Source organism: Bison bison, unplaced genomic scaffold (assembly GCF_000754665.1).
Source record: "Bison bison bison isolate TAMUID 2011002044 unplaced genomic scaffold, Bison_UMD1.0 scf7180017864267, whole genome shotgun sequence".
In the NCBI taxonomy this organism is placed as follows: domain Eukaryota; kingdom Metazoa; phylum Chordata; class Mammalia; order Artiodactyla; family Bovidae; genus Bison; species Bison bison.
Window position 1 is genome coordinate 1,527,463 of NW_011494839.1, and position 17,869 is coordinate 1,545,331.

Here is a 17,869-nt window from a genome sequence, read left to right on the forward strand (position 1 = left end):
ACCGGCCCCCCCGACCCCACCCAACCAGGGACAATCATCCGGCTCCTGGAAAGATTCCTGGAGAACTGACCTTGGCTGGGTCAGTGCTGCTGGCTCTTGAGCATCTCAGTAGTTGAATTGTCTTTCCTAACCTTGTGTTTCTGCATCTTCTCACCTGACCCCATGTAGGTGGAAAGTCCTTCCTTCCATGAGTCTGTGTGTCCTTACAGAAACGGCCCTTCCGAGCAGTGGTTCAGGCCAGAGGAAGGCAGCCGTGTTCCACCCCAGGCCGTGTCTGAGCACCGGTCACCTCCAGGGCGGTTGCTCTTAGTCCTGCACTAGGCATGACTCTGCGTGGACTGCTGGGCTCGTTGTGCTTTAGAAATAGGAGGCCATTTTAGACGCAGCCACCAGCCTGGATCCAAATAAAGCAGGTGCTCTGGTTGACCCTCCGTGTCTTCCAGTTGATCACAGTCCTGAGCCCCTCGCTCCCTGCCTCACAGATCTAGCTCCTGTTGTTTTCTTCTGGCTTTTTTATATTCAGTTTTTTATATTACCTGTAGTCAAAGGTCAAACTTGGGTTTGTAGCAAATGCTATTGAAACTGTAGCTTTTAATCCATTTGATACATTTTTATTAAGGAATAACCTAAATATTACTTTAAAATTTGTCCTGGCACCTCCTTGAATGTATTCACTGTTCCGTTATTTTTGTATATTTTTGTTTACTGAAGAAGTGAATTTTCTAAGGCTCTTCTAAATACTGATGAAATGCAGCTTTTACTGAGTGCTCATGCGCAGAAGCAGGCTGTCCTTCAGTGTGATGTGTGCAAGTTACCTTCATACATGTTAATGTTTCCTTAGCATTGTAATGTCACAGAAATTATAAAGGATTCAAAATAATTTTTGTTTGCATGTGCATTGGGGTGGGTTTCCTCACAGAATTTCCAGAACAAAAATTGTTTGCCGCCCTGTTGATTAAATGTGTTGTGCAGCTGGAACTCATCCAGACTATCGACAACATCGTGTTCTTCCCCGCCACAAGTAGGAAGGAGGACGCGGAAAACTTAGCCGCGGCGCAGGTGAGCGGGTGCAGGGGTCAGCTCTGCCATCTGGGCTTCGGAGCAGAGGCCAAGCGAGAGGGGCCATTTGGGGGCCATTGCCCCACGGCTGTCAGCCCAGACCATGGGACTGAGGACATGGCCGCGGTTGAGTGTGGGCACAGCGGGGAGGGGGTTCAGGATTGAGCCACAGGTGAAGAGCTTGGGGGCAAGAACCAGGGAGGCAGGAGGAGCCGGGAGGCAGGAGGAGCCACGAGCCAGTGCTGCCTTGCAGCTCCATGAGGAAGCTGTGCTAAGAAGGCTGCAGTCAGCTCTACTAGAGCAATTGATCCTTCATCCATTGCGGAGTAGGGGGTTTGCCAGCCAGTTACTAAAGGGGTGAGGGGTGGGTTATGCACAAGGATATTTATGATTACAGTCCACAGCCTCCTACTGGTTAACAGAAGTGAGGACCTAAGAAGGGTGAGGAACGTGAAGGGGGCGGAAGCTGAGGGTCTCCTGGGGCAGAGCTTTGGGGTCAAGAGTTGTGGGCAGGGAGCCAGAGACACTGAGGGTAGTGCTCAGTGAGAAGGGTGCAAGGAATGAAGATTCTGGAGATTTAATAAGAGAAGGTGGTCTTTTACTGTTGAGACAGATTACGTTCTATGGCTTGCTCATAGAAGTGGTCTTTGGTTCTAACTGTGACTGTGGGTGCCTGTGCTGTGGTGGTTTGTTTTCCAAAGAGAGACGCTGTGGACTTTGATGTTCGAGTGGACACTCAAGACCAAGGAATGTATCGCTTTTTAACATCACAACAACTCTTCAAGCTCCTGGACTGCTTGTTAGAGTCACACAGATTTGCAAAAGCTTTCAACTCCAACAACGAACAGAGGACGGCTCTGTGGAAGGCGGGTAAGCTGTGCTGGGCAGGCCGCGCCCTTAGCGGGCTAGCAGCCGGGTCACACGAGGGGACTCAACAGCGCGAACGCTGAGTCTTCACCAGCCGTCAGCGAACACTCCACCGACGGGTCTTTCTCCGGCCTACAAAATGCCGAGGAACTGCCTGGGTGGATGAGCCTCCTACGTTTAATCACACTGTCAGCTGACTGGCTTTCATGTTGTTTTTCACTTTCTGCGCTCAGCCTGGGCCTTCCTATCTATACCATCTGCTTACTAGAGCTGAGAGGGTCCCAGGCATGAAGGCATCTGTATTGAGTGCCTGCTCCCCAGGGCATGGCCAGAACATAAGTCAGGGTTTTGAAGTGGGAGGGAGATTTGTTTTTGAACAAGTTGGAAGATTTAAGTAAGAAGCAAGCTTTTTAACAATTTTACTGACATTGTTATTTTTTAAAGAAATAGTTACTTGGGGCCAATTAGGTGCAGAACAGTGCTGAGAGGAGAGGCTGAAGAATATGCATAATAAAAGAAGGAAGCTGCTGTTCTTGAACATGACAGTGCTGGGTGCTGTACACTTAGGAATTTTATTTCATCCATGGTATCTCTTTGCCACCCAGGCTCTGTTCATTCTCCCCCTTCTTGTACAGCCTCGCTTCTGTAAACAGACGGTACTTAACTTTTTCCCTTTTATTCAATCCAAGTTGTGGCCACTGTTCAGCTGAGACCGTTCCTGCCAAGGGCACTGGGCTCCTCACTTGCCTGGGCCTGCAGGCTGCTGACCTTGGACCATTCTGCGTTCCAGGCAGGCTGTGCTCCTTCACTAGATGTCTCCCCTCCTGTTAACTCCGACTTCCCCTCTGCAGGCTTCAAGGGCAAATCCAAGCCCAACCTTCTGAAGCAGGAGACGAGCAGCCTGGCCTGTGGGCTGCGCATTCTCTTCCGGATGTACACGGACGAGAGCCGGGCCAGCGCCTGGGAGGAGGTCCAGCAGAGGCTTTTAAAGTAAGACTTGGGGCTTCGGCCCATGCAGCTGCTCAGTACAGAGTGCGGAGGGCCGCGCTGTGCCCGGGGAGTCCACAGCTGGGCAGATGACTTGGGGCCTGCGGAAGAGATTGTAAAAGCTAACGCAGTCTTATAGACAAATGTGCTTCCGCAGAGTTGTTGAGATATAAGCAAATTGTCTTATTTTTGATGTTACAGGACAAAAGAGGAAGTTCTGTGTCTTAATTTTTAGGCTCTTTTTCATGTCATAGATAGATTTGTTTTTAGAAACTGATCTATTTCTGAAAGTGGAAAACATTCCTACTGACATTTAGTTTGAAAAAGTATGTGGAGTTTCTCTTTTAGTTTTGTTTGCATTCCATTTTTACTCCATGACAACTTAAGATTTTGTCCTTTCAGAAAGAATACAGTCTTTTACCTTGTATTTTTTTTGTCTTCTTGAGAGAATAGATGTTCTCAGAAACCAACTAATTTCACTTTAGAACTTCTGGCAGTCACCTGGGCCGTTTCCCCAGTTCTTGATGAGGCTGTTAAGGCCCCAAAGCATCGAGGGCTCGGTGCAGGAGGGGAACGGCCACCCGGGTTTCAGCCACAGTCTCGACACCAGCCCCGTGCTTGTGCTCCTCCACGGCGGTCTAGCATATAAGAGAACTTCCAAAAGGAAGAAAGTGCGGGTTTCCTGATAGGCTCCAGTTGACAGTAGTTACCGTTCACTATCCTCCTGGTCTCAGTTGTTCCTGCGCCGTGATGTCAGGCCAGCAGGTGCACCACCAGGAAGCGTGATGCGGAACCTTTTCCATTTCAGTGTCTGCAGCGAAGCACTCAGTTACTTTCTTACTCTAACGTCGGAAAGTCATCGGGAAGCCTGGACTAACTTACTGCTCTTATTTCTGACTAAAGTCCTGAAGATCAGCGATAATAGGGTGAGTACCAGGCACCTTGTCTACCAGCATCCCCAGCCTGAGGGGTGCATGTCCGAGTGGGAGGTGGGGGTGCAGGCCCTCCCCACCCCACTCTGTTCTCCTGTAGGGCAGCACTACAGGAATCAGAATCCGTTAGGATACCAACAAGCTGCCTAGATTCCCCCACCCACCCCCACTGCAGCTCCCATCCCGACCCCTGGAGTCTCTCCTGTCACATCCAAGACAGCTGCCAGGCGTGGCCGCAATCATGGTTGCATCTGGGCAGCAGGCCCCCGTTGTTCCTCTGGCAGAGGGACTGATTCTGTGGGAATGCACCATAAACTCATTTAAGAATTTTCACCAGTAGAAAACAAAGATCAGATGTATAATGTATAGCTGTATATACCATTTAGACTTTTCAGAAATACACATTTTACTCGTTAAAAAATGTAGCAACGTACAGCCCACATAAATGGAAACGGGTTCCTGTGATCTCTAAATAGGTTTAAAAATGCCTAATCTGGAGGCTGACACTGTGGGCCCCACAGATGCCATGTAATGCCACTCTGTGCCCATGTGTGTGCCCCTCTGACCTGGGCCAGGTAGAGCTTGGAGAAGTACCTTCCGGCAACCAGCAGCCAAGTGGACTCTGAGGACTTCCAGTCCGTCTGCCTTGCCCCACACTTGGCCTTCTTAGCACTGTCACACCGCTCCCTCATACCTTATGAGGTGGGAGAACAGCCAAGGAGAGAAACAGGCAGACAGCTAGTATTCAGAGATTAAACTACAACAAAAATATAATAGAATGTATGGAGCCCTCATATTTTATATTGCAACATTAGATAGAATTTGAAGTTTGAGAGACAACTCTATTTACCAGACAGAATAGTTTCAGTAACCTATAGCTTACAAAAACTGTGATTCTTGCTTGGCTTACTTTTGCTTATTACCCAAGGGAAAACGACGATAAATACTAAATGTCTGTCATAAGTTTGTCAAGGAAACGCAATGAGAAATGTTTTCCAAAATAAGGATGGATAACTAAGTGAATCAAATGAAGTTCCGAATACATCTCAGTCTCTCAGGTGCATGATCAGTAATCTCTGCTTTATGCAGATGTGTCTCCTGTCTTCACTCTCAGGGCAGTGTCCCCAAGTGGGTTCCTTCTAAAGGCACTTTGAGGTTCTGTGGTTTGCAATGAGAACATTACTAACAGAGAATTCATTTCCCCCCAGTTTAAAGCTCATGCATCATTCTACTACCCTCTCTTATGTGAAATTATGCAATTTGACTTGATTCCTGAACTTCGTGCTGTTCTTAGAAGATTTTTTCTGAGAATTGGAGTAGTTTTTCAGATATCACAACCACCTGAACAGGAACTTGGAATAAACAAGCAATGATGGGAACTTCATATTTTTGTTGGCGTTTACATCCCTCCGTTCTTTAAAAGGACCCTGGAGCTGAGGTTTCCTACCTGAAAAATGGTTTCTCTGGATTGCTGTGTCTAAAGGTTACTTCTAAGAAGCTTAGAATTTCAGTTCGAACCTGCAGTGCTCCCGTCCATCCCTTTTGTAACCTGGTGGGTTCTGTTTGTCGTGTTGGGCTCACAAGCAAAAAACCTGTTCCCACAGTGTCAGCTTGTATGCTCACATGTCCTTCCTTGTCCTTGGTGGCAGGGAGAGCCCTACATATTTCTGGCAGGTATGGAAGTGAAACTTACCCAAAGAACTCTAGATGTAAAGATTTGAACTTCTGCAAGAAGTACAACTCAGGAGAGCTGTATTTTGAAGGATAAAATGTTTATAATTGGGGGTTGGGGGGAAAAGAAGAAATTATTGTTCATGGTAAAAGTTATTTAGCAACTATGGTATTCTTATTCTGAAGATTTTTGCACACTCAGGCTATCTGAGATACTGGTAATGATCCTTCTGTGAAAAATGTACAGAGATGCAGGTCTGTAATATAAAAATCTTAAGACATTATAGAGTTCTTCCTGCACTGTTTTATTTCTTTATTTTCTTATTCATTTGCTAAATACCTATAATATTTTGTCAAATGCACTAAACATTTGGGTTGAACTTCTTGTCTATTTTATTTTGTGGGGATTTGGTTTTGCCCTCTTTACGGGGTGGTTATTTTGAGGGTTTAACATGCCCAGAAGCTGTTGTGGCTGACATTTGTCATGATCAACACCAACAAAGGTGGAACATACCCCTGCTGACATAACTACCTGTAATACACTTCTCGTAGGGCTTTGAAAGATGAGCCATTAAAATAGAATGATCCTTCATGGACCGAAACTTGAATCACTGCAGAATGAATCTCGATTGCTGTCACTTCCTTTCCTTTTCTTTTGGGTGGCGGGGCTTGATGTAGATTTTACTCTATGTACAGAATTTAATGTTGAATATATTAAAATAACAAATCTGGCATGGTTTGGGGAGGTTAGATTTACTGGAAACGTATTCATACTGTGAATTGTGCTCTGATGGTTAAAAAAACAAGATTGTCAAGCATTCCGTATTAACAGTGGATGTAGAAAATTTTTTCAGATGGATAAAATGTATATGGTACAGATGTAAAGTTTTCTATGTAAAAATTCTGTACAACTTTCTGTACAATATTGATTCTCATCTGGCATATTCTAATCAGGTTATAGGTCAATAAAGTTTTTGGATTATTTCATCAGTGCAATCAAAACCTATGTCATCCATGGCCCCATGTTTCATTGACTTTTTTTTTCTTAAAAGCCTAACTAGGGAAAGGATATTCTCATTCACAGCTCCATGTGAATTCAATGTCCATTAGTTGTGATATTTTCTCTCCAGCTCCTGGCGTTTGATCCTCCCCCATATTCTGCTCTCTCAACTTTAGGCTATTCAGTTTAATATTTTGTGCATGTATGAACCCAGAATAGGGCAGTACTATGTGAACAAATGCTGAGAGGGCTAAAATTACCTTTGAGGCAGCTTGCAGGGTGGCGGCGTGTGTCCTCAGTCGAGTGGTACAACAACCTGAAAAGAAAAAAGAACATGTAAAGACTATTTATTTTGATGGTTGTGTTAAAAAAAACAGGAGAGCGTTCAGTCTTAGCCCTTGCATCTCTCAGGTCACCAGCAGTCACCGAACAGAGCATTTGTAAGTACACTACATTTGTTACCCTCAGGACCTGGCCCTGTGCAAGCCCAGCTGGATGCTGCAAGAGCCAGGAGCCCCCGTGACCATCTAGGCCTGTCTCAGGGTATTTTAGAGGACCTGGCTGTGTGTTATTAATATTTATGGTATAAAATCAGGACTTTTCTCCAGCAGAGGCTTTCATCTTACTCAGGTGAAGACATAAGAAAAATCTTTCATAAATGATTTGATTACAAAAATTGGCATGGCATTTACATGCAACTAAAATTTCAAATATCTGAGAAGTTTCCCACTTAACAGTGTGCTTACCTGATCTTAGAAGCATACCATCAGTGCCTAGGCATGTTCTTGGCTCTCATTACTAGAATCTGAACAAGAAATATTTCCAAGGATTTGAGTTAGTCTTCCCTTTTTTAAAGGCACCTCTAGCATTTAGGAGGGTTGATCACTCACCACAGGGTCCTCAGCCATGCGGCAAGCAGTCTCCATCCTCGACCCCGGGTTCTCCTGCCTCTCCTCGACTTCTATATAGAAACCTCAATTCTAGTTAAAATAAGAAACTGACATTGGTAATAAAAATAATTTATTTTTATCAAGAAGTAATTACATCATATAAAGAGCAAACTTACTGCCTTCATTGGCACAAAAATAGAGGCAGAAAGATGTGACATGTAAGTGCATGGCTCACAGGAAATAGTCACTAACAACTCTCTCATATTTATACTGAGTCAGTAGTTCTAAATGAAATGGAAGTAGCACATCTGATTCTGATTACAGAGCAACAGCTATAACCAGTATATTTACTAAGTGAAAAAATGATTTTGAATAGTGATAATAGCAGATGTACACATAGCAAAGAGTATTCTTACAGTACTGTTAAGATACTTGTTTTATTCACCTTATCTTACAAGCAGAATTTAAAATAATGCACATACGGTAGTTGATTGCGAGAGTTCATTACCACCCTACTTTATGGCAAAAGTTGTGCAAAAATAATTCTATACAATTCTACATTATATAAATAGCCATGGCTTTTTATTTATGTACATAATATAAATACATCATATACATCATGGAAAAAATATACCTTCTATACAGATGGAATATGAGTAACTGCCATGTACAGGCCAAAAGTAGCACATATTATTCAGGTTCAGGTTTCACATGCCTTTCACCTTCAAAGGCACTACTGGGTCCAGTACAGACTGATTTTAACCGTGTGCAGTAGACAGTCCCTGCCAGGTGAAAGCGCCTGGTTTGCCAGGACCCTGCTGCTGCTCCTGCCTCAGCTGTTCCACCATGAATCGCTTCAGTGTTTCTGAGGTGCCTGGGCGGAGCCAGGGCTCAGTGGCTACAGAGTTTGATCCGTCGTCACCCCGGTGCCTCATGATGTCATCAGGGTCCACCAGTGAACTCTCATCATCTAAAGGAGGCGAGAGAGACTTGACTCAGTAACAGGAGCGGTAGGTAGGTGATGGGAACAGACCTCCTGTACTCTAACCCATTAAGCTCTGCGTTTCTCCACAGCATTGTGTTCTACACTGTCCTGTTGTCCACACCCCTCCTTAGAGAGAGAGGAAAGCAAACCCAGGAACAGGCCAGTCATAAGGAACAAAATGGGGTCAACTGAGCAATGGTCCCAGCACCCACAGGGATTCAAGGACAGCAGATGACTAGAAAAGTGTCCACAGTCTTACTTTGTGTCCCCTAAAGGATACCACACCAAACTTTTTTTAGCAAGGTTTTGGAAATACTCCTAACACTGTTTTAAGGAAATAAGGTCATTTTAGGAAAACATAAGACAGGGATGAAATTAATTCCATTCTTCTACCTAATCTAAGAGGTTGTATTTATGCCATTAAGACATAGCTCTCATTTTTCATTCTTTTAATTGGTTATGCGCAGAGCTTCTATAGCTATTTAACTTCTCATTAGATATAATAATAGGAAAATCTGTCTTCCCTACCCTGTGATGTCAATTTCTTTTTTAATTACATCTTCTGGTCTGTGAAGCATTAGTTCAGCAAACGGACATGTGCAATCAATGCATTGAGCAATCAATCTACATCACACTTAAAAGCTGTTTGAAAGGACCATGTTTTTAAAAGTTTAGAAGTTGAAAGTCTTCTGAAAAAGATAACTTCAAATGGTTTGTTTTCTCTCAATTTAAGTATATCCCTGTTCAGTATTAATTCAACTTACTTGGTTCTAAAAGAAATTGAGGAATAGGTAATTCTCAGTACAGATTAAAATGTCTTTTAGCCAGAAAGCAAGCATTCTTTCCTACTGTCCACATTTTTCTAGCTATGGCATGAAAAGTACTTCTCTTATCAGTCTACCATGTTGTCTGGTATTTGGTAAGAAATTCCTACAATCAGAACACATGATATCTTGATAGAGATGGTATGAGTACAGTTTTAAATTAGTATAACATTAAAAGTTGGATCTAAAATATATCTTTCAAAAATCTTAAAAAATATAGTTATTAGAAAATTATTGTAGTCTAACAGAATAAGGTGAATTGTTCAAATAGACCACTCTGCTATTTGCTAAAGCTAATAATAGGGCTTATTACTATAGTATCATCCTATTATCCTCAAGACTGATAGCAGTGCCATAAAGAAGGTGGCCAAGAGCTGGCAGAGGAGCTCATGAGTTGCCTAAGGAAGTGTCCTGCCTGCCTGTGCTCAGTGATCAAGCTTTTAACCTTCTGTTCACCTAAGATGTGAGATATGGCAATGCCTTGCATGATAAAAAAAAGACTATATTTTGACATTTAAAAAGAAAACACTATCCAGAAGCTTTTTTGCTTTATCCACATACAAAAAGCCAAGTAAAAATGTTAAAAACAATTTCTTTGTTACCCCTACAAATTTATAAAAGATGTGTTATATAAAGAACAAGGTTTTAAAGTTGACTTCTGATAATCTGTCACTTCAGTCCAGACATCCTGGAATGCGAAGTCAAGTGGGCCTTAGGAAGCATCACTACAAACAAAGCTAGTGGAGGTGATGGAATTCCAGTGGAGCTATTTCAAATCCTAAAAGACAATGCTGTGAAAGTGCTGCACTCAATATGCCAGCAAATTTGGAAAACTCAGCAGTGGCCACAGGACTGGAAAACGTCAATTTTCATCCATCCCAAAGAAGGTCAATGCCAAAGAATGTTCAAACTACTGCACAACTGCACTCATCTCACACACTAGTAAAGTAATGCTGAAAATTCTCCAAGACAGGCTTCAACAGTACATGAACCGTGAACTTCCAGATGTTCAAGCTGGATTTAGAAAAGGCAGAGGAACCAAAGATCAAATTGCCAACATCTGCTGGATCACAGAAAAAGCAAGAGAATTCCAGAAAAACATCTGCTTTATTGATTATACCAAAGTCTTCTGGCATAATCAATATTTTATTGTGTAGATCAAAATAACCCATGGAAAATTCTTCAAGAGACAGGAATACCAGACCACCTTTCCTGCCTCCTGAGAAATCTATATGCAGGTCAAGAAGCAACAGTTAGAACCGGACATGGAACAACAGACTGGTTTCAAATAGGGAAAGGAGTACATCAAGGCTGTATATTGTCACCCTGCTTATTTAACACATGCATAGTACATCATGCAAAATGTCAGACTGGATGAAGGACAAGCTGGAATCAAGATTGCCAGGAGAAACACCACCCTTATGGCAGAAAGCAAAGGGGAACTAAAGAGCCACTTGCTGAAAGTAAAAGAGGAGAGTGAAAAAGCTGGCTTAAAATACAACATTCAAAAAATGAAGATCATGGCATCCAGTCCCATCATTTCATGGCAAATAGATGGCAGAACAATGGCAACAGTAACAGACTCTATTTTCTTGGGCTCCAAACTCACTGCAGATGGTGACTGCAGCCATGAAATTTAAACATGCTTGCTCCTTGGAAGGAAAGCTATGACCAACCGAGACAGCATATTAAAAAGCAGAGACATTATTTTGCCAACAAAAGACCGTCTAATCAAAGCTATGGTTTTTCCAGTAGTGATGTATGGATGTGAAAGTTGGACTACAAAGAAAGTTGAGTGCCGAAGACTTGATGCTTTTGAACTGTGGTGTCAGAGAAGACTCTTGAGAGTCCCTTGGACAGCAAGGAGATCTAACCAGTCCATCCTAAAGGAAATCACTCCTGAATATTCATTGCAAGGACTGAAGCTGTACCTCCTGTACTTTGGCCACCTGATGCGAAGAAGCAACTCCTTGGAAAAGACCCTGATGCTGGGAAAGATCGAAGGCAGGAGAAAAATGGGACGACAGAGGATGAGATGGTTGGATGGCATCACTGACTCGATGGACATGAGTTTGAGCAAGCTCCGGGAGTTTGTGATGGACAGGGAAGCCTGGCATGCTGCAGTCCGTAGGGTCGCAAAGAGTAAGACACGACTGAGCAATGGAACAACTTCTTCAGTAGGGAAGCAAGACATCAGTACAAATCAACATTTTCCCTGCTGAAAGCAAAGTCTGGATATGTTTAACACACAAAAACCTTATCTGTTTAGATTCCACTTGAAAAGGGGTAGTCCCTCTGGTAGAAAGAATCCGCTGCAAAATTAATCCTTAGGCTCTACAACTCAAAGGATTTCAGAACTCATTTCCTCTCTCAGCCATCAGTGAAAACTTCTATGAAGCAGGTTTGAGTTTTCACCAAATCTGCTGTTGGCTATTATACTTGGCCTTTTACCTGTAGTAATAGGTTTATTCTGAAGTTCATTCAGTCTTCGCATTCGTTCTTCATTTCTCATTCTAAGCTGATCAATATTTATACTGGATACAGATTTTAAAGAGACACCATCTGGTGGCACATCAGGGTGACTGTTATCCTGTAATTAAGAAAACAGAACTTCGGAAATGATCATTAACATAAAATATGTTCACAATAAATCAGTGAATCAAAATATGTTGTTAAGCTTGATAAATGTATAGTGATGAACAAAATTAAATCTGTAGCCTTTATATTCTAACTTGTGTTTATCCTTGCAGGCTCAGATGAAGGTAAAGCATTTGGTGATAACATATAAATGCTACCAGAGTGGATAAAGGTGGGGAATTACAAAACACAAAAGGAAAAACTGAAACATCAGGGGCTAAGAATCAGTCCAGCTATACTAATCAAGACAGGGTGGTCCTGGCCTAAGGGTAGACATAGATGAATGGAATAGAAAGAGAGTCCAGAAATAAGCCCTTATAGTTAGGGGCAGAAAAACCAATAAAATTCACTAGGATTTTTTTCAACAAATGGTACCAAAATAACTATCTACATGTAAATAATGAATTTGGACCCTTACGTTTGCAAAAATTAGCTCAAAGTGGATTCACTGACCTAAATTTAAGAGCTAAAACTCTTAGAAGAAAACAAAGAAAGAACATTCATGATCATGGGTTAGGCAATGGTTTCTTAGATACGACAGCAAAAGCACAAGCAAAAATAAGATCTGTAAGCTCTACCTCTGTCAAGATCAAAAGCTTCTGTGCTTCAATGGACACCATCAAGAAAGTATCTGTTAGGTCATACATCTAATATGGGACTTGTATCCATAATCTATAAAGAGCTTAGAACTCAACAATGAAAAGATGACCCAATTAGAAAAAGGGCCAAGGATTTGAATATACCTATCTCCAGAGAAGATCTCCAAATAGCTAAGAAGCACAAGAAAGGATGCTCAGTATCATTTTGTCAGAAAAATACAAAATCAAATCCACAATGAGATAATACTTTGCACTCACTAACAAATGTTGGCCAGGGTGTAGAGAAACTGGAACCTTCACAGAATGTGGGTGGGAATGTAAAGTGGAGCAGGCACTTTGGAAAACAGTCTGGTAGTTCCTCAAGATGTTATAGGAAAAGAAAACATCTATATGCTAATGTTAAAAGCTGCTGTATTGATAACAGAAAAAGTGGGAACAACCCAAACGTCTATCAAACAATTGGGGAAAAAAAACACGTGGAATATCCTTACAATGAAATATCACTTGGCAATAACGGAATCAATTATATGTTATGACTTAGGGGACCTTTGTGTCCCAGTAACCTGCTCACGGTCGTCCAGCATTTGGTGGCAGAGCCTCTGTTCAGACCCATGTCCAGCTTAATCGAGAGCATGTTCTCTTTCTTTACTGGACCACACCAGTTTAGCCAATCAGCCTAGACCTCTCCTTCCTAAACTTGAAAAAACAAAAGGACATTTCATACATACAAAGTCCAATCCTTTCAGTTTGTTCCTTCTGCGCTCTCTGGCGGAGGGCAGCGGAGATAGCAGCAGGAAGCCCCCATCCTCAATGGCTGGGTACGTCTCGCCATGCGCACCTAGAGAACACGGGGGGAAGCTGTGAACATCCACCTTTCACATCTCCATTCAGAGCTAATCCAAGACTGTCTTTTAATAGTTTTATTAAGATATTATTTACATATGATAAAATCTGCCCACAATAAACATACAGTGATTTTTAAAGAACTGCGCAATCACTATAGTTTTAGAACATTTTGGTCACAAAATCACTCTTCCCCACTTCCACCTGCCAAGCCCATGTGAACACTGATCTGCCTTCAGTCTGGAGATGTACTGTTCCTAAGATTCCATATGGAATTGTACAATGTAGTATTTTGTGGGGGCTTATTTATTTTTTGCAGAATAAAAAATACTAAGCTGAAGACATCATGATACCTCGTCCCTAAATGCTTTAGCAGAGGCCATCTAAGAACAAGGGCCACAGACTGTACAGCCACAGTCTCAGTACCACATTCAGGAAATGTAACATTGATAAAATACTATCATTTAATATATAATTGATATTCAAATTCCTGAAATTTAATGTATAGTTTTTCTTTAAAGCAGCAATAACTGTATTCTATTGAATGAGATGTGCGATTTTCTAAAACTCCAAAAATAAAGTTTGCTGACTTCTTTATTATACCCCACCAATAACTCACTTGCTCTTTTTTTAAAAGCTTTATTTACAAGTTTTTAAGGTCAGTAAAACTGAGTGAAAGGCATGGAGAATTCCTACTAAACCCCCTGCCACCACATATTCAGAGCTTACCCATCTATCAGCAGCCCCCACAAAATGGCACATTTGTTAAAACCAATGAACCTACACTGACACATCATTTTTGCTGAAAGTCCATAATTAGGGTTCATTCCTGGGGTTGTACATCCTCTGGCTTTTAACATATCCACCATTCCAGTATCAGACAGGAGAGCTCCACCATTCATTCCTCCCCCTGCTGTAACCTTGTGGCAACCACTGATTTTTTAACTGCCTCCATAGTTTTACCTTTTCCAGAAAGTCATAGTTAGAACCATACAATATGTAGATTATTCAGATTGATTCCTTTCCCTTACAAACATTCAAGGTTCCTCCATTTCTCTTCCTGGCTTTGTAGTTCAATGCTTTTTAGCACCAAATAATACTGCATTGTCCGGATCTATCACTGTATATCCATTCATCTACTTAGAGACAACTTGGTTGCTTCCACATCTTAGCAATTATGGATAAACTGCTAAAAACATCTGTGTGCAGGTTTCTGTGTGAACATAAGGAGTTGAGACTTATGCTGAGACCAAAGTCTCAACTCCTTTGGGTAAATACCAAGGAGTGTGAATGCTGGATCATATGGTAAGGGTATGTTTACTTTTGTAAGAAACCACCAAACTGTCTTCCAAAGTGATGGTACTGATTTCCATTCCCACCAGTGATGAGTTAGCGTTCCTATGGCTCCATATTCTGCCAGCCTTTGGCAGTGTCCGTGTTCCAAATCTGGGTCATTCTATAGCTATGTGGTGGTGTCTCGTGTTGACCTGAGTTTCCCTGATGACACATGACCTGTGTTTCCCTAATGACAATGACGGACATGGGGCACCTTTTCATACGCTTACCTGCCATCCTGTCTGTGGTGAAGTGTCTGGATCTTTTCCCATCTTTTAACAGGGCCATTGTCTTAACTGTTTTAAGAGTTCCTGGTGTACTTGGGATAGGAGTCCTTTATTAGACATGTCTTCTGCAAATACTTCCTCCCTTCTCTGGCTTGTTTTATTTTCTTACCATTTGCAGAGCACTGAAGTTTAATTTTAATGAGGTCCAAACAAAGAGTGGGCTTCCCTCATAGCTCAGTTGTCAAGAGTCTGCCTGCAGTGCAGGAGACCCAGGTTCAATTCCTGGGTCAGGAACATCCTCTGGAGAAGGAAATGGCAACCCACTCCAGTATTCTTGCCTGGAGAATCTCACGGACAGAGGAGCCTGGTGGGCTACAATTCATGGGGTCCCAAGAGTCGGACATGATTGAGCGATTAAGCACAGCACAAACAAAGAGTAAAGTACTGATTTTTTAGGTATGGAGAAAAACACTTGAATATAAATAATGCTAAATATTTAAACAAATAGATTGGTAAAATAAACATACTCACCAATAAAAGCACTATCAGATTCTAATAATGAGTTTTTCAAGAAATCATCAGTGTCCTCTCTGGGCTAAAAGAAACATCATATATTAATGACTATTTTTATTAGTCCTGTGTAGAAAAACAACAAATCTGTACAGAGGCACAAGTCTCCACACTCCCCAAAGCTAGCAAAAGTGCATGGGGGGAAGCAGGACTGGCTGGTTCCCTCTTTCACCACATTCCAATGCTAGAAACCACAGGAAAAGACCTTTTAAGAGTTGCATTACTGCTGATAAAAATATAATAGAGTGTGAAGCAATGAACCAAATTAAACATCTAAAGTCTTTACATCATTGTCAAGATTTATTCATTCTCTGAATAAATCTGCTGAGTGCACTTAGTATTTCCTGCATGTGAGGAACTGGAAATAGAAAGAGGAGTAGGAGTTTATGCTATGGAGTGGGTCACGCTCCCATGGGGAGAGGCATGCCCTCAGATAACGACAGCCCCATGGGATGGCATGTGCCACAAAGACAGCAGATAGACAGGGATATAAGAGTAGGGAAGGTAATGCTAGGGTCGGGCTTGTAATGAGCTCTCAAATTACAGGTAAACTCTAGATGTCAATTTCCTACAACAGAGAATGTCCTCTTACACACTGGAAGAAATCTAAAGTCACCCCACACCCCTCCCTGCACTTCCCTACCAGATTTCTAGGATGTGCTAGAACACTCCAGTGAAAAGCTGTCCACTAACCTCTAAGGAAGTGCACGCAATGAGACATAGTATTGGTTACCAGAAAGTTATTATCTTTCACTGAGGTCTTCCATATACTGAACTGAATTCTTTTACCTTTAAACCTAAGGATTCTACTTCTGCCTTCAAGAACGACAGTAATGGTGATAATAGCTTCTCAAATTACCAAATGGTCTGAACCAGCAGCTCTCCTTAACACTGTGCATACTGTCCAGCCTCTCTTCTGTTTCACAGTCCCTCCCACACTGGAAAGAGTGACCACCTCAGCCCAACCTTCTCCACGACAATCTTCCCCAGTCTCACCTTGAGTTTCCATATAATCCAGTCTCTAGAAAGGTGAGCCCCAAATCTATTAGCTTTTCTTTTCTAATGGCCATATTAAATTGTTGGTTCATGCTCAGTTTCTATGCAGCAAAACGTGTTATTAATCAGCATTTTAACTAAAATCCCAGTGGTTACATTTCAATGCCTTTTCACTGAGAAATGTGGTTGCCATATACAGAGAAACCTACAGCGTGTTCAGAAAAGATGTCCATACATCTCAGGTAACGTGGGACAGGGAAGGGCTCTGGAGTTCAGCCGGCGTCCAGACATGGACTTTACTGCTCACTGGCTGTGTGATCGTGGCCTGAGTCTCCTCTTAAGTAAAATGGGGGTAGGCAGACCTTGTTTTGAACTTCAGAGCAAATACACACCAAGTACCTCGCAGGTAGTATGGGTACAGACTTGCTGCTGTGAGGCTGTTACCACCACTATCAGTTCAAAACCAGCACCAACTGGTAACACTGAGCAAACAGCAGCCTCAGTTCAGTTCAGTCGCTCAGTCGTGTCCGACTCTTCGCGACCCCATGAATCGCAGCACGCCAGGCCTCCCTGTCCATCACCAACTCCCGGAGTTCACTCAGACTCACATCCATCGAGTCAGCGATGCCATCCAGCCATCTCATCCTCTGTCGTCCCCTTCTCCTCCTGCCCCCAATCCCTCCCAGCATCAGAGTCTTTTCCAATGAGTCAACTCTTCGCATGAGGTGGCCAAAGTACTGGAGTTCCAGCTTTAGCATTATTCCTTCCAAAGAAATCCCAGGGCTGATCTCCTTCAGAATGGACTGGTTGGATCTCCCTGCAGTCCAAGGGACTCTCAAGAGTCTTCTCCAACACCACACTTCAAAAGCACCAATTCTTCGGCGCTCAGCCTTCTTCACAGTCCAACTCTCACATCCATACATGACCACAGGAAAAACCATAGCCTTAACTAGACGGACCTTTGTTGGCAAAGTAATGTCTGCTGTTGAATATGCTATCTAGGTTGGACATAACTTCCCTTCCAAGAAGTAAGCATCTTTTAATTTCATGGCTGCAGTCACCGTTTGCAGTGATTTTGGAGCCCCAAAAAATAAAGTCCGACACTGTTTCCACCGTTTCCCCATCTATTTCCCATGAGGTGATGGGACCAGATGCCATGATCTTCGTTTTCTGAATGCTGAGCTTTAAAGCCAACTTTTTCACTCTCCACTTTAACTTTCATCAAGAGGCTTTTTAGTTCCTCTTCACTTTCTGCCAGAAGGGTGGTGCCATCTGCATATCTGAGGTTATTGATATTTCTCCTGGAAATCTTGATTCCAGCTTGTGTTTCTTCCAGTCCAATTTCTCATGATGTATTCTGCATAGAAGTTAAATAAGCAGGGTGACAATATACAGCCTTGATGTACTCCTTTTCCTATTCGGAACCAGTCTATTGTTCCATGTCCAG

The 17,869-nt window shown here is 42.5% G+C and overlaps 2 protein-coding genes across 6 annotated transcripts in view; one reads left to right on the top strand and one right to left on the bottom strand.

The window, feature by feature from the left end:
- Positions 1-6,500, top strand: part of ARFGEF1 (ADP-ribosylation factor guanine nucleotide-exchange factor 1 (brefeldin A-inhibited)) — a 133,388-nt gene extending 126,888 nt beyond the window's left edge. The window contains exons 35-39 of one of the 2 annotated variants that reach the window (XR_825992.1): positions 973-1,059; positions 1,761-1,929; positions 2,778-2,916; positions 3,722-3,839; positions 5,054-5,229. Coding sequence is in view for 1 of the 2 variants with exons in the window: in XM_010848450.1 (XP_010846752.1) it covers positions 920-1,059; positions 1,761-1,929; positions 2,778-2,916; positions 3,722-3,839; positions 5,054-5,218 (731 nt within the window). In the remaining variant the exon portion in view is untranslated. Of the gene's footprint in view, positions 1-919; positions 1,060-1,760; positions 1,930-2,777; positions 2,917-3,721; positions 3,840-5,053 lie in introns of both variants that reach the window. The other variant, XM_010848450.1, reaches the window with a different exon arrangement.
- A 1,019-nt stretch (positions 6,501-7,519) lies between these two features.
- Positions 7,520-17,869, bottom strand: part of CSPP1 (centrosome and spindle pole associated protein 1) — a 113,642-nt gene continuing 103,292 nt past the window's right edge. For all 4 annotated transcript variants that reach the window (XM_010848454.1, XM_010848452.1, XM_010848451.1 and 1 more), the window contains 4 exons: positions 15,388-15,451; positions 13,180-13,289; positions 11,667-11,805; positions 7,520-8,376 (listed from right to left, as the gene is read on the bottom strand). In XM_010848454.1, the coding sequence (XP_010846756.1) occupies positions 8,165-8,376; positions 11,667-11,805; positions 13,180-13,289; positions 15,388-15,451 (525 nt within the window). In that variant the 3' untranslated portion in view covers positions 7,520-8,164. The remainder of the gene's footprint in view (positions 8,377-11,666; positions 11,806-13,179; positions 13,290-15,387; positions 15,452-17,869) is intronic.